We start from the raw sequence: 16,444 nt of genomic DNA on the forward strand, positions 1-16,444 counted from the left end.
ATGCTAGAGGTGCTCATTGCCCAGACGGCACTGGAGACAGAGTCTGAAACGCAATTGAAAAGGTTCTATTGTTCATTGTTTTGTGGGACTCTTTCCCTTTAGCCATGTCTCATTTCCTTTCTGTTGTTGAGCTGTGTTTTGCTTAGGTGCCACCTTATGGAAGTCCATGGTGTAAGATGAAATATGGACGGTATCCTGCAGGGCCTTAGGGATGAATTTCTCTTCCACGTCATCCTCTCATAGCTTTCCACAGAATTGTTTCCAAAATGAACTGTATCTTTAGCTTTAGCTTTTAACCAGTGTCCATAGAGGCATTCCTCCGTTTTATTCTCATAAAAAGTGAGTTATTAATAGAATCTTGAGTAGTGCCCTGTTTTGCCACAAGCATGGCAGAAATAAGGCTTCCTCTCATACTCGAAATCCACCCAAATTTTTTTTCCTCCACCTCATGAAATAGTCCTAAGTTGCAGGGAGTTGGCTAGATCCTAAGGGCCTGTTTGTTTGTGTTCTTTTTTTTGTTCTTCGGAATACAATTTATGTTTTTTTGTTTCGGGGAATAAAAAAAGAACATAAACGTGTTTATTTACACTTTTATTCCCGGGAACAGATTTGAAACAGAAACAAGAAATAGAAAAAACTCGTTTTTTTGTTCCCGGGAACACTTCCGAGAAACAATTTTTCTCTCTCATATTTTTTTCTTCTCTTTCTTTTCTTCTTCTTTTTCTTTGGCCGGTGACCTTGCCGAAGCATCGTCGGGGCCTACGACCTCGCCAAAGCATCGTTAGGGCCCGGCGAGCCTCGCCATGGTGGGCGAGGTCACCGGCCCTCGTCGGCTGGTCGTCGACCATGGCCGAGGCCCGCAATCGGCTAAAAGGAAGAAAAAAAAAAAAAAAAGAAAAATTAAAAAAAATTAAAAGAAACAAAAAAAATTATATAAATTTACCAAACTTGTTTCTGTTCTTTTTCTATTTTAGAACATAAATTTTGTACGAGTTATTAAACGCGTTCTTTTATTCAAAAATTGTTTAGAATAGAATAATTTTTTCTATTTTTATTCCCTGAAACAATTCTTGAATAAAAACGTTACCAAATGCATCCTAAGTCGCTCGAGCTTTCCCATTTCTCTAGATAGCAAAACCTTTTGGTTGGTGAATGACGAAGTGACTGGAGGAAGACCAAGGGCCTATATGAAGAATTCTGTCCTTTTCTACTGCTGTTCTTAACGTTATTATAGCATAAACGCCATTGTCCAGAGACCCAACAATCACATTGTCTACTTTCCATGTCTTTCTAAAAGGAGCAAGCCGGCATTCCTTTAATTTTTTGAGGGATCCTACTTCATCTAGAAATGCTATTTTTTAATCCGACCAAAGATTACCTAAACGTTTGTAGAGAACCGTCAGATTGCATCGCCCCTCGACCTCGTCTTCCTCCATGATCAGCTTCCGAGATGGAAGAAAGACCCGGCAACGCAGAGGGGCAGAGCGTAAGGCCTAGGGTCGAAGCGTAGTACAGCTGGAACTTACAGACAAGGATTTAAGGGGTTAAGGATAAGATCATGCCCAAGTCCACATGGATAAGATCATGCCCAAGTCCACATGGACAAGATCACTTCAGGGGAAGAAACGAGATGGAGTGGATTGATCCAGAAAACCAAATTTCTGGGAACGAATTAGGATTTAAGGGAAACTACCCCCACTTGGGAAGAGAGAGCTCGCCCGAGTCGAGAAGATTCTTATTGTATTAGGAGCTTGACATAGCCAAATCATTCAAGAGCTTTACTCGGACTTCTCCGCTCCTGTCAACAATCAAGCAATTTTTTCCTCTGTTTCTTCTGGTTTTAAACGTACTTTTCGCCTTCCTTTAGGGAATAATGCTAGATCGCCATAGCTTGTGCTTATCATATGTTCTTCTTACATGTTTGTTAAATTTGTTTTATGTGGATTTCCCAAATTTGTGTAAAAACTCGTTATAACTTTTGCATCGGCATAAGGAGGAGTCGGAAGTTACCGAAGAATTTGTGGATGATGCTCTCTTAAAGAGAGAGTTGAATGATATTGAAGGAGCAAGTTTCAAGACATATAGATTGAAAAATATGAACTGTAATAATTACATCTATCTCATAGTTATCATATTCAAAAGTTCTAGGTCACTCATTTTGACTAAAGACCATTAGATAAAGTCATTTACAAATGAGTTTTTTTGGTAAAATAAAAAAGGTATTGTTGCATAGCGAAAGACATTCAACTGCATGAGATCTTATCCTATTAACGTCAAGAATACAAAATGAAAAAAACAAGGAGAAATTATTTTGCAAAAAGCATAAAATTTTTCCAAGGGCATCAATTTTAGTGAAAAAGAGAGAGATATTTTCGTGAATATAAGTCATCTTCTATGTATAGCTTGATTAAAAAGAATAACTAACTCCGACCAAAAAAGAAAATGATTAACTAAAACCCAAGTTGAACACATTGATTATAATTTATATCTTCGTCATCTAACTATCCGAAAAGGATATGCTGCCCATGTTCTGGGAAAGGGAAAAAAAGCATAACATCAGAAAAACTAAACTTAGGAAGAAAGGAAATTCACGACGTCACCGATCGATTTCTTCCTATTTCCCTCGGCATTAAGTTAACTTCCACCGTTCCACGGCATGACTATTTCTCCCTATCTGGAAAAAGAGGGAAAAAGAATTACTTATCTTTTATTTAGAAAATTGAAATTAATGACGTCACCGATCAATTTTTCCCTACGTCCCTCGGCATCAATTTCCGCGGTATGACTATTTCTACCTCCTAGGAAAACAGAGGAAAAAAAAAACCTATTTATTGTTTATTTGGAAAAGAAAATTAATGACGTCACCGACCCCCATTTCCCCCTATATTTCCCTCGGCATTAGGTTAACTTCCGCGGCCTGACTTATCTTTGGAAAAAGATAAAAGAGCAAAAAAAAAGAAGAAAAAGTTGTTTATTTTATTATTTTGGGAAAATAAAAATAAAAAAGACCGGGCACAAAACATGGACAGGAGATCAACGGCCCAGATTGGAGGGTAAGGATCCGATGATGAAAGGAAACCCTAGAGAGAGAGAGAGAGGGATGGTGGTGGGTATATGATCCGTCACAGCCTCCAAACGTCACTCCTCTTTCAGAGCAGTCTCATTGCTGCCCTCCTTTACAATCCATCCCTCCTCTCTCTCTCTCTCTAGCTCTCTCTCTCTACCGCCGCCGCCGCCGCCCGCCGCCCGCCGTCGCTGCCGGCGGTTATCTATCCCCGCCCCCGGCCCTCCTCTTTCGTTCCCTCTCCTCCATTTTGTTTCCTCTACCCACCGAACGAAAACCCAAAAAGAAACAGCCTTTTTTGTCCCTTCCGTTTTCCCGGGAGCCCTTTCGTCGAACATTTCGCGTGCATTTCCGGGTTTCCCCCCTTTGTATCGTTATCCTCTTTTATCGTCGTCTTCCTAGGGTTTTGCATCCGAATAATCAGAGGAGAGGGAAGAAAGAGTATCTGAAAAAAAAGCCACAAAAAAAAATAGGGTTTTTTTTTTGGTTCTTTCGAAGGTTTTCAGGTACAGAGAAAAGGGCAAAAAAAAAGGGAGATTTTTGTAGGTTCGGGAGAAGAAGAATGGCGCAGGTTCAGGTTCAGCCTCAGAATGCGATGCCCGGAGTGAACGCGGGGCCGAACCAGTACGCGACGACGTCGCTCTACGTCGGGGATCTGGACTTCAACGTCACCGATTCGCAGCTCTACGATCTGTTCAACCAGGTCGGCCAGGTGGTGTCGGTCCGCGTCTGCCGGGACCTGACCACCCGGCGATCCCTGGGCTATGGCTACGTCAATTACAGCAACCCAGTGGATGGTTAGTTGCGAATTCGATATCTTTTTCGTCGCTGGAAAAGTAATTGCTGCCTGTCCGATTTCGGGAGTTTCTTGGGGTTTTGTCGTTCTATCGTGGGTTTGAGATGCTTTCTTGTCTGCGTTGTTGCGGAGATTTTCGCCTTGGTATCATCGACGATTGAGTAGGGTTTTACCCACCTGATGATGTTATTCGGTCAAACGTTTCGGTTTTCGTTGCCATAAATGCCATAGCTTGAGTAGATATTGCCTTTTGTACGAGTGCTTAAATGGGCCGGACTGCAACTTTTGGTGTCTTCTTCGACCTCTAATGTCGTGATGTTAAGATTACTTGATGAACATCTAATTTTTTTTCTCAAGTCACGACAATAAATAAAATCCGTACTGTGTGGATTTTGGATTGCTTGTTTTGGTTGTAGAGGGTGATCAGCTGTTTCTGGACCAAGCAATTCGTTTATGGTGTACTGCCCTGACCTTGCGAGAAATTTACATGCATTGAAGAAATTGTTGTTTGTTTTTGTTCCTTCTTATTTAAGCCTTTTGTAATCAAGCTTGCATATGCCTTGTTCAATTATTATTTTTTTTTTTTAAAGTTTTTCCTTTTTGTTCTTGTGGATTGACATGTTCTGCATAATTTGGAGTTTCGGAAAAGGGATTAGGCGTCTTCCTTCAGCCAGATAGGAATGACTGGATATTTTATCATGTGTGCTCTCAGTTGAATAAACAACTATCTTAAGTAATTGAGTTTTTGGTTTCTGATAAACAGAGGTTTCTTCTCTGTTGTTATTTTTTCTGGGAATTGTCGGATGTGCCTCTGGTAAATTGAGGTGGAAGGACAGCTGGTCCTGCCTACCTTGAAACTTAATTGTTCCCATTATTGTCTAGTTTGTTTTGACCCCTCATGTCAAAGTTTTTTGTAGTAAGCTATTGTTTTTTGCTTCATCTAAGTTGCTTTCCAGAGGAACTTTTAGTTTTTCTTTTAGTCTTTACTGGTCAGAGATGTGCGGGGTTGTCCTGTGGCAATCGTGCAGGATGTCATTAAACATGTTGAACCTATGGGTCACCATTAGTAATTCAATTGACACCAGAAATTTCTTTCATATTTTGTTATTTCAGTTGGCATTCTTGTTTCCTACTTTTCCTCTCTATTTTCTCTACGATGTGCTAAAAAAAAATTCGCAACAGCTGCTCGGGCTATGGAGCATCTGAACTATACTCCTCTTAATGAGAAGTCAATTCGGATAATGTATTCTCAGCGCGATCCTAGTAACCGTAAAAGTGGAGCTGGAAATATATTTATCAAGGTAAACTGGTCTGCTGTTTATTCTTTTACACTGGTTTCTCTTTCCAGCTTTCACGTATCTTCGATTTACGTATTAGCTAGTCAACCATTTTGCCTGTATTTTGATTTTGTAGAATTTGGACAAGGGAATTGACCAGAAAGCATTATATGATACATTTTCTACTTTTGGGACTATCCTCTCTTGCAAAGTTGCTACAGATTCTTCGGGTCAGTCTAAAGGCTATGGCTTTGTACAATACGAAAATGAGGAATCTTCCCAGAAAGCTATAGAGAAGCTGAATGGCATGCTATTGAATGACAAGCAAGTGTATGTGGGACCCTTCCTTCGCAAGCAGGAAAGAGAAAGTGCTAAGGATAAGACAAAATTTAACAATGTGTATGTGAAAAACCTATCAGAGTCGACAACTGAAGAAGAGTTGAGAACAGCTTTTGGAGAATATGGACCAATTACTAGTGTTGTGGTGATGAGGGATCCGGATGGTAAATCCAAATGTTTTGGTTTTGTGAACTTTGAGAATGCGGATGATGCTGCTAGATCAGTTGAGGCTCTAAATGGGAAGAAATTTGATGATAAGGAATGGTATGTTGGGAAAGCTCAAAAGAAATCTGAAAGGGAAGTTGAACTGAAGCTTCGATTTGAGCAGAGTATGAAGGAAGCAGCTGATAAACTTCAAGGGGCGAACTTGTATATAAAGAATTTAGACGATAGCATAGACGATGAGAAGCTTAAGGAGCTGTTCTCTCCATTTGGTAACATTACATCGTGCAAGGTTATTCTCATCTCTACTCGGCATTTTCTATCTGTGCTGAAATTTATGTGCCCAGTATTGACCTTCATATTTCTTTATTTTGTGCATTTAGTTGATTTCGTTTTGTTGGCGGTGCTTCTCATTTCAACAGGTTATGCGAGATCCTAATGGCATTAGTAGAGGATCGGGATTTGTTGCTTTCTCAACTCCTGAAGAGGCAGCCAGAGCTGTAAGTAATTACTTGTCCATTCAGATTTGCATTTATAAATTTTCCTAGAAGATGATGGTTCTTTTCTTAACCACCTGGTTTCTTTCTCCTTATTAATTAGCTCTCTGAGATGCTTGGCAAAATGGTTGTCAGCAAGCCTCTGTATGTTGCACATGCACAAAGAAAAGAAGACAGACGAGCCAGGTTGCAGGTGTGCTTCCTCTTGATGTCCTGCAATTTCTTAAAATTTTTGGAGTATGTAGTATTGGTGAAGGTCCTGGAATATGATGGGCATCTGACGTGTTGTGCAGGCTCAATTTTCTCAAATGAGGCCAGTTGCAATGGCACCCACTATTGCTCCTCGCATGCCATTTTATCCACCTGGAGGACCAGGTATTGGCCAACAGCTGTTCTATGGTCAAGCCCCTCCTGCTGTCATGCCTCCCCAGGTAAGTTTCTCCTATACTTAGTTTTCTCCAGGCACGTGGTGGGAGATTACATTTTGTTATGTGCTAGTTCCTCTGGTTAACAATGGTCAATAGCTCTTTGCTTTACTCCAAGTCTTCAACCATTAATATTGTGGTTACCTTTTTTGCTTTTTTGGTTAGCCTGGGTTCGGGTATCAACAGCAGCTTGTTCCCGGTATGAGACCTGGTGCAGGTCCCATGCCAAATTTCCTGGTGCCTATGGTTCATCAGCAGGGGCAACAAGGTCAGCGACCAGGTGGGAGACGTGCAGGAGTTGTTCAGCAATCCCAACAGCCAGTCCCAATGATGCAACAGCAGGTTGGTGCTTTTGCTTTGATGTTTCCTCTAATACATATTTTGAGCATGCATTTTAAGCTTTTTATGCTATATTTGAATGACAGATGCTTCCGAGGGGACGTGTTTATCGATACCCTACTGGACGTGGGTTGCCTGATATGTCAGTGCCTGGTGTGGCAGGAGGAATGATGCCTATGCCATATGACATGGGTGGAATGCCACTACGTGATACACCAATTTCTCAGCCTCTTCCCATAACAGCTCTGGCTTCTGCCCTAGCAAATGCTAGTCCAGATCAGCAGAGAACGGTAGGAGCTATGATGCCTTAAATTAACCGACGTTTTACGCTTTTCCTGTTCTCCCTGTCCCCACCTAACCACAGATCTAAGGATGGGTACATCCTCTTAATACTGTATTGAGCGTTAGTGGGCCAGAAAACAAAAATACATATATCATTGCTTTGTTGAATCGATGAGCGCTAGGTGGTAAGATTCTTTGAATGTCTCAGTGAATTTTCTGTGACCACTCAGAAGCTCATGTCGGAGGATTTTAGGGTGAAATATCTCTTCACGTGTCCACTAAAATGACTCTGGACTTGTTATTAATCATGTGTGGGGGAAACTCTTGCAGATGCTGGGCGAGAGTCTTTATCCGCTGGTGGAACAGCTGGAGCCTGATGCGGCAGCCAAAGTCACTGGCATGCTTCTGGAAATGGATCAGACTGAGGTCCTGCATTTGCTGGAGTCTCCAGATGCCCTGAAAGCAAAAGTAGCTGAAGCAATGGAGGTCCTTAGGAGTGTTGCGCAGCAACAGGCTAGTGGCGCCGTCGATCAGCTGGCATCTCTTTCTCTGAACGACAACCTCGTTAACTGAGTGCTGGAGACAAGCTTGCGCATTTTGGGACGCTGGATTTCGTGGCTGTTCTATTTATGGCTTTGAGACTGATTGAGTTCCTTTGGTAGGCAGATATAGGGTTTGCTATGTGGGCGTATCCTCCGGGAGTTTGAGGAGTTGGGAAAGACCTAGAAGATTATTTCGCTCTTATTTTTGGCTTGAGATTTGATTTTGAGTGTGATTGCACGCTTTGTTTTGCTTGATTTATCCTGCGTACATACAATGATCTCCATTCCCAATTGGTTCTTTTTGTCATTTGCAGTTGGTTTGGCTATCATCTAAAGCCAAAACAGTAGGGCATTTTTAGCGAGCTACCTCACTTCGTTATAGTGCATTGTCGGCTCGAAGTAGGCAGGTTCGACTATACACATCTCGAGCGAATACTGGATAGTTGCACCTAAATTATTCTATAATGTTTCTATGTGTGAGTGATTGTCATCCATTGATGGGCATGTTATCATGGTGAGAGGTTTCAAATTCCGTACAGATTTTACTTATAACTTGGAATGTATCTATTTGAATAGGTGCCTCGCTTGCTCATTTGTTGAAACCTAGAATTTATCCCATATTTCTCGAAACATGGAACTTATCTTGGTATAGGTTTCATGGTTGATTTTAGGATCTCTTGAGGTATTGTCATTATTATTTATTGATTGTAGTGAATTAGCATCTTTAATAAACATAAATTTTTTATATTTAGACGAACGGAAAATATGATAGAACGAAAAATATGATAGATTAATAAAGTAAAAGTTGAGGGGAAGTTCGGATTATACATTCATTATCAAATGATAAATGTTATGGAATACTGTAATTCATGTTATGGAATACTGTAGAATTACATGAAAATATAGATAAGAAAAACATTCAAACTTATTATTTTAGATTCTAGATTTCAAATTCCATCAACTCAAAACTTGAAATCTATCCATCAAACAGGTTTTTCAATATTTTAAAATTGGAACTTAATTTGCATACTTTAAAATCTAGAACTGGATAAATTTCATGGGCTCTGAGGTTTCAGGTAAAACTTGAAATCATGCTCAACCCTAACGAGAGCATAGTCTGTGGAAGCATGGTTTTGCTGGTTAGTCTCATTACATGATGATCACCTATCTCAAATTATCTCCAGGGGAGCATCCTCCGTGTGCAATGTTCCAGGTTCTTATTATAACGGGGTATGCAATCAAGCATGTCGTTCATGGTAACGATAATTGACGCCACTGTTTTACTTTCGCAAACTTTTAAATTAGCTGTTATAATCGCAAAAGCGTAACCACATTTAACACACGATGACAAAACAAAAGGTTTGGCCTGGGCACATTTACGACGCCACTTAAGACGGTATGCCATTAGTTGCCACATGATCGGTAGCCACAATGAACACATACTGGGTAAAACATATGAGTTGCATTCCCTCGCAATCAAAGATGCTGAGTTTCAACAGAATTATGTGCTACACATGTATAAGATCCTAACGATTCTACTAGCTAAAGTAACATAAGCCTGACCCTTGCGTTAGAACTTTCACGAGCAATAAAAGGTGAAAGGGTGCACACAGCTAGGCACCAACATTTAAATACATAGGACCAAAACCTCCTCAATTCCCTTTTTTCAAGCATCACCGTCAGTTAACACGCCTCAGCCTCAATCCCACATCGACTTCCATGTCCCGATGAACCAAACCAGTTCCTGGCAAGCTAGTGGTTGGGGAATCTGCTGATGCCTCTGTCTCATTTTGCTTCTTAACTTCAGTGTCCTCTCCAAAGTTATGCAGCCGGCGCCCAATCAGGTACCTATCATCCCTTATGGAGTTGTGAAGGTTAGTGAACCAGACATGGAACCTCTTGGCGCAGAAGCATACTATGCTCAAGCCAAGGCATCCCAGCCACGCAAACCGATAGACAGCAGAATTAACCACTAGAGGGTATCCAAACACTGGAAACACCCCCCTTGCCAAAACGTAAGGTACACAAAGAGCAGTCAGAAGCTTCATCATGATTGGTAGAACGATCTCGCGAAGCACCCAAAGCCCCTGCAGCCGGGAGAAACCATCCTCTCTCACCCTTTCAAACTTTAACCGCCAACTCTCATCAACAAATGGCATCATATGATCCAACATGACCTACAGAAGAAGCAGTATGGGATTTAAATGGATAGACTCATTATTGATGGGATTCCCAAAGTCAATTAATAAATGGCATGACCCGAAGAATTGATATGTTACAGACATAAAATAGCAATATCTAGAATCCTCAGCTGGAGATAATAATAAAAACACCCCAAACTGTTAAAGAATGTAAAGTTTTTATGCCTGACTTTGTTTCATAACCACCCTGCATAGTGACTTAAAAGCTCCAGTGTCACATAATAACAGAAAATGGAAGTACTACAGAAGAAAAGTTATTCCCCAAGTAAAAAATATCTCGTTATCAAACCACCACTTTGATCTCTCTACACTCTAGTGAGATAGCTATATTGGTAATGTGGAATAATAAATGCACTGGGGACATATAAAACGATTAGTCAAATAGGAGAAGGAAGCTTGTATGCAGGAGCAACCAAGCTGCCTTTCCCCCTCCATACTACCAAGTATGCAAGAGGAGATAGTATATTCCAAATGAAGAATTACCAGCTTACACTCGTCCCTCTAAATCAAAATAAGACACTTACCAGTCTAGTCCAGATCTTCAGGAAGATAAGTCCAAGAGCCCAATCTTGATACAAGAGGAAAACAGGACTCTCATCTGTAGGCACTCTCATAGGCACAATAACCAAAAGTTCAAAGAGCAAGCCAATCAACACTGGAATGACAAAAATCTGCATGATAATTGCAGAAATCAGTGATGCAACATCCCTTGATAGCTATCTCTAGGAAAACTAAACATTACAGGCAAAGAAGAGAATGCTTCTCACCCATAACGAAAGTAGAGCAGAACTCTTGAAGACAATACAACTGCACTTCCAGATTTGACCAAGCAAAATAGCAGCTCTCCTGCTCCTAATGTGCTCAACTGTATATCTTGATCCCGCAATCCCAGTCCAAATAACGTAGCTACCGATAATGAAAGCATATAGATCTACAAACAATGGAATATCAGTTCAAACAAAATCATCAATCTTTATCTAAAGATACGAATCACAGCTAAAACAATTTGAATTAACCACATACCGTTGCACTTGATCCCATGAGTTATTGGGAGAAGGGGAATAGCATTGAACAATTTTCGTCCAAGTGAAACAGGTACTATGATTAATGCTGAGTTGAAGATAAGTAATGTCATCCATGCCACCATCAACAAGAGGACAATGCGGAGGACAAAGCTGTACCTGCTACAATATATAGAAATGACATGTCATCCAACTGAAGTTTTTGCTTGTATTCAGAAAGATTTAGGAATCATATAGTCCATAAAACCAGAGAAGACATGACATATGGCTTTAAGCAACACCAAAAAACTGAGAGCTATGAAATTCTTTGAAGAATAGAGAGAAGAAAAAAGGGATAAGTGTGCTGGAAGTCCTACAACATGTCACAAAAGTGAAATTGAGCCCTAAAACTATCAAAAAGTGCAATCAAGTTCTAAAACTTGTTAGCGGTTTTCATTTGTCAAGTTTGACGGAGTTAATGGAAGGGACTCGATTGTCAAAAATTTGACAAGTTTTAAAAGTTGATTGCACTTTTTGAAAGCTCTAGGGCTCAATTGCATTTTCGTGACAAGTTTTAGCACTTTTAGTACACTTACCCAAGAAAAAAGCTCGTCCAAAAAGTAGAACGAGAGTCCTGTGCAGAGAGAGAGAGAGAGAGAGAGAGAGAGAGAGAGAGATTCAGTGGTGCCAAATATATGACCCTTCCAAGCATGTGCATCAAAGTTGCAGAATATAATATAAACTTACTCAGAGTCAGATTGCTCATCGGGATCATACTCTTCCACAACATCATTAATGTCATTGGCAACTGCCATAGCTCTATCATGTCCGCCATGTGGAACTACCTGCATTCGATCCTGCCTTGCAGGCTCTCCATTAACAGTTTCCGGGGTGCCATTGTCATCGGGTCTAGGTAGTAAGAAATCGGTCAAGCCCAGGGCCCAGCCAACAGCTGTAAACCAATAGTGAAGGAGGGATTTGATAGTTGACCGCAACTTAAAATGCTCAATTGCAAATGGAATACAGATTTGAAAGAGAAGCATGTCAGCAGGGATTTCGGTAAATGGATCAGATACTCTGCAAGATAACATGTGAGTTGTAAGTGTTGGCAAAGTAGATGACACAGAAACCTCAAACTGCAAATATAGGTAAGGAGACAATCTCACGATATATCAAGAGGAAAGATGGAGGGTGCTATCCGCATAGCAAGCTTCACTGGTAAAAACACAGCATCACAATTAAACTACCATAAACAGCCACTGACAGCAAAACCCTGCGAGCATGCTTGTGGACGGGGTCATCAATGAGATCGCGGAATGGATTATAGTTTGGATCGGCAGGATCTCGGAGGAAGTACAAAACCCCATTACGCAGAACCTGATAGACATATCCAAAAGAAAAGATTAAAGAGATGAACAAAAAAGCTATGTGGTAACATTTACAACGTATAGAATGACTAAGCAATCAAGAAAGTAGGAGAAAGGTGCATACCCCTCTGAGAAGGCTGACGAAAATGCTTATCTGAAGCATGTAAACTATTCCCACAACCCAATGAACCAATGAGCTTGCTAGAGGGGAAAGTGAAAAGAATTGAACTCTATTTGACATCGACTTCCCAAACATTCTTATTGTGCAAACATCAAGCCACCATCCACACATCAATGGGAATACCCCAAGTTCGATTACTAGAAGAAAAGCAACCTTGATCATTGTCATCAAATGCCTCATAGCAGCCAAGAACTGCCGAAGAAGAGATGGAATTGTCTCTGCTATTGAGGCAATACCGTAGAACCTCCGGTTGGTCAATGGCTCACCCTTGGTGTACCGAATCAAAAGAACAATCCCAAGATAGCACAACACTGCAGAAAAGATCACCAAATATCCAATAGCAAGGGTGGTGACATCAGAGAGCCTTGATGTTCCAATGGGAGCTGCTTTCAAGAGATCCCCAGAGAGATTTGAGCTTATGTTGCTGGAGATTTCATTTAATCCACTTGTGTTTGCACTCAATACCTCTGCAACCTGGCCAACTAGACTGTCACTTTGACCCTCGGAAGACAAGTTTGTAACAGCAGTTAACGCATTCTTCAATGTAATATTTGCCAAGGATAGAGCTGAATCTGTGAGTGGCATGACTTTCGACAATACTGGGCCATTAGCAAGAAGCCATGATAAGTAATAGAGTGTGACCCGACCTAAAGAGAAGGGGACAAAGATTATGACACCAAGGAAAATCATGTTGCTTGCCAAAACCTGCAGAGGAAGAAATCCAATGAGTCAATATGGGAATTAAGCAAAAGAAAGGAACAAAAGAAGGAGCATAAAGACAACAAAACTTCTTCAGCTCAGCCACAGACAGCAAAGATTGGAAATAACCCGAGCAGAAAAGAGACTTACTGTGAATGCATTTTCAACCAAGTGAAAAACTGGACCCTGCATGCCAACCAATTCATCGAAGGGCACATCTTCCGCACCATCAGCATCATCAAGACCATCAAACATTTGCTCAACATGAGCTTCGAGACGAGCTGCCTGCATCTCCCATCGAGCTGCAACATTTTCTGCATTTCTTCTAATGATTTGACCAGCACCAGCAATTCCTTGGGCACCATTAGCTTCTTCACCATTAGCATCACCAGCCAAATTCCTATTAGGTGGTGCAACAGGTCTTCTTGCAGCCCTGGCACCATTTCTGTCCCCTTCGTCATCCCTCTCAGCATCTTGACCTCCGAGCTCTCTTAAATGCCTGAAGTAATCCCTCAAAGAAGTTGCTCCAAGAAATATAAACACAATACTCGCAGAAAGCAGGAATCCATGCAGGCAATCAGTGAGAATAACTGTTGTCGACAAGTGACTGAGAAACAATCTCTGAGCTTCATTAAAACTCCTCACAAAGGCCAACCGCCATATCCAAAATGTAATGAAGGGAATTATGAGGAGCCAAACAGAAAGGACAAAAGTAAGGCGCAAAAAGAATTGCAGAACATGGCAAGCTTTCATAGCCATCCCAACCACAAACTCCTGAAAAGGAAGCCTTGCTGGAGCATTCTCTGCATAGACAGGTGAGAAGGCAAATGCATGCTTGCACACCTGCAATAAATCAGATAAATGATAAATACTCACCACCAAAAAAATCCAGCTACCCCAAGGATCAATAGGAAGATACAACAACGAAAACTGTTGGGCCCAGCGATCAGAATTGACAGCTGCGGTAGAAATAGGTAGCACAATAAAATGTAATACGCTCAATCTTGTCCAGAACCACTCTTCCCACATTCTCAATACCTAAATTTGAATAATCCTACACCATAACAAGCGGAAGTTTTTTTGCTGCAAATCATACACTTTTATGCACAAAAATCATCCCAACTACAAATGAGTGATGACAAAGGATAGCTACTAGTACCCACTGAGAAGAAACTGGCTAAACAGGAGTGGATAATAGCAGAAGCTAACCAACATGTATCCATCCGCCAAGCCACCTCTAAGATCATTAATGAAAAACGACAAGTTAACACGAATCGTTGCAGTAGCTTACCAAAGTATCACCTGCCTATTTAGCTTACTCATGTATCCATTCACTAAGCAACCGCTATATCATTAATGAAAAAATGACTCAAATAAGTTATAATTACCCGAAACAATACACAAAATTCACCGGACCAATACCCATCATTTGATAGCCGGCACAATTACTCCTCCTCTCCCCTCCCCTCCCCAAAAAGGAAAAAAAAGAGAATGAAAGCAACTAGTCATGTCTAAAAGAATGCCTTCAGAAGATTTGTTCGCAATTGATCTTCAGAGAAACTTCCAATTACTGGTTAAACGCATGAGGGGTTATTGGGTTCGAAGCATGACAAAGTCAAATTCACTAAAGAATCTCAAAATAAATAAATATTTTACGTCCAAGAACGGCACATATATAGACACAGGTTCCATTAAACGCATGGTCTCATCAGTCAAAAAAACGAAGCGATCCATGACTACTGAAGAAACCCTAATTCTATCAGAAAGGAAATACGAATTAAGAATACAACGAATTCTGGCCCTTCCCAGTCAAAAAACGAAACGAGCCAAAACTACAGAAGACGCCCTAAATTTTATCGAAACGGAAATACGAACGGAGAGTCCGAACGAATTCCGGCAACTCTCTTCTCTCGACAAAATGATGATCGAGGCGCGCGCGAACGAACCAACCTCGCACTGCCGAGCATTGCTATGGTCGAGCCACTGGAGGAGGCATTCCTGATGCACGAACTTGATGCTCCCGCTGCAGGCGCACGGGTACCGCAGCGGGTTGTCGGCCTCGCCGGGGTTCCTGCAGATCCGGCACACGTCCTCCTCCTCCTCCTCCTCGTCGTACTTGAGGCGCCGCGCTTGCTCCGGCGCGGGCGCGGGCTGCTCCGGCCGCGGGGCCGAGTCAAGGCCGGGGAGGACGAGGCTGCAGCAGCGGCCGCGGCCGCGGAGGCGGAGGCGGCGGGGGCCGGGCCGCCGTCGCGCGGTGGGGGCGCCGCCGGCGAGATCTCCATGCGGAATTCGGGGGGGAAGGGAAGGGATCGGGAGGGTTTGATCTTCTTCTTCTTCTTCTTCGGTGATGGAGAGACAGAGCTCGCAGCCTCGCCCCTGCTGCCAGGAAAATGGTGGAGATGGGGGAGGAGGTGATTGAGGAGGTTCTTTCCCTGGCGTCCCGATTCTGCCCCTGGACCGAGGGGTTAATTTACGGTATCGTCCCCCCGGGGTTGTTGCTCTTTAAAAACTCGCGTCTCTCGTTATCTAAAGCCGCGTCGATTTAAAAAAAGAGAGGCGGTTTCCCGAGTTTTTTTCTCCATGGCAACGCGTGGACGCCAGGGGCACGTTCGGGATTTCGCATCGAAAATGGATGGGGAAAAGCAAACTTGCCTTATCGAGGAATTATGAAATATTCTGTACCATTTTAGAAAAATGAATTTAACCATCGAATATCATTTTAGAAAACATAAGTTTTTTATTTTATTTATGAAACTATCCCTTGTACCTCTCTATTTTCATCGATGAAGCTAAACTAGTATTTACCCTGCCCCTGCTTCGCATTAATCCTATTTTTTGAAATTTTCCGGTGCCGTTATCTTGAACATCGGACGCATACCAAAATATAGTAATTTCAGTAGATGGCGGTAATTACGAAAGTTCATCAAACGGAAGGAAACATCGCTTGAAAAAGAAGATATCGTCGAGTAGATAATCGTAATAATTAATTCGTTTACCTTATATGTGAGTTCACATTATCCTAATTTTTATTAGACCGTTAAACGGTTTAAATTTGAATGGCTAACGATTCGCGAATAAATGTAATGCATAAGGCGTATGAAGTAAGAACTTTTTAGTTTGCCCCATACTTTGGTCATTTATGAATGCAAATTATGGTCTCACTAATTTTCCTCACCGTCCCCGCTTTGCCCGGATAGTGAAGTGCACGTCGATGGAGACATGTATTGAAAATGGAGGCAATTCCGGATAAAAAGGGCAAGTCATGTCACGAT

The 16,444-nt window shown here is 41.6% G+C and overlaps 2 protein-coding genes across 2 annotated transcripts; one reads left to right on the forward strand and one right to left on the reverse strand.

Moving 5' to 3' along the window:
- Window positions 1–3,137: 3,137 nt before the first annotated feature.
- On the forward strand, window positions 3,138–7,802 carry LOC104418709 (polyadenylate-binding protein 2). The gene is made up of 9 exons (XM_010030122.3): window positions 3,138–3,861; window positions 5,043–5,161; window positions 5,274–5,930; window positions 6,061–6,138; window positions 6,239–6,328; window positions 6,429–6,566; window positions 6,726–6,902; window positions 6,986–7,189; window positions 7,512–7,802. The coding sequence occupies exons 1-9, from the start codon at window positions 3,627–3,629 to the stop codon at window positions 7,752–7,754; spliced, it is 1,941 nt and encodes a 646-aa protein (XP_010028424.1). The 5' UTR covers window positions 3,138–3,626; the 3' UTR covers window positions 7,755–7,802.
- Window positions 7,803–9,163: 1,361 nt separating this feature from the next.
- LOC104418710 (probable E3 ubiquitin ligase SUD1) lies at window positions 9,164–16,436 on the reverse strand. The gene is given in 11 exon segments (XM_010030125.3): window positions 9,164–9,900; window positions 10,449–10,595; window positions 10,692–10,855; window positions 10,948–11,105; window positions 11,673–12,002; window positions 12,092–12,155; window positions 12,158–12,302; window positions 12,417–13,178; window positions 13,323–14,015; window positions 15,123–15,672; window positions 16,348–16,436. Coding segments are annotated over 11 exon segments (3,600 nt in total). The 3' UTR covers window positions 9,164–9,402.
- Window positions 16,437–16,444: the final 8 nt, after the last annotated feature.

The sequence above is a fragment of the Eucalyptus grandis genome, chromosome 9, assembly GCF_016545825.1.
Source record: "Eucalyptus grandis isolate ANBG69807.140 chromosome 9, ASM1654582v1, whole genome shotgun sequence".
In the NCBI taxonomy this organism is placed as follows: Eukaryota; Viridiplantae; Streptophyta; class Magnoliopsida; order Myrtales; family Myrtaceae; genus Eucalyptus; species Eucalyptus grandis.

What these genes read in the sequence shown, in the direction of transcription:
- LOC104418709 (XM_010030122.3), top strand. Translation starts at nt 3,627, where the DNA reads ATGGCGCAGGTTCAGGTTCAGCCTCAGAATGCGATGCCCGGAGTGAAC. An exon ending in CTGGAAATATATTTATCAAG is followed by an intron (nt 5,162 to 5,273) that starts GTAAACTGGTCT and finishes TTGATTTTGTAG; the next exon opens with AATTTGGACAAGGGAATTGA. An exon ending in TCCCAATGATGCAACAGCAG is followed by an intron (nt 6,903 to 6,985) that starts GTTGGTGCTTTT and finishes TTTGAATGACAG; the next exon opens with ATGCTTCCGAGGGGACGTGT.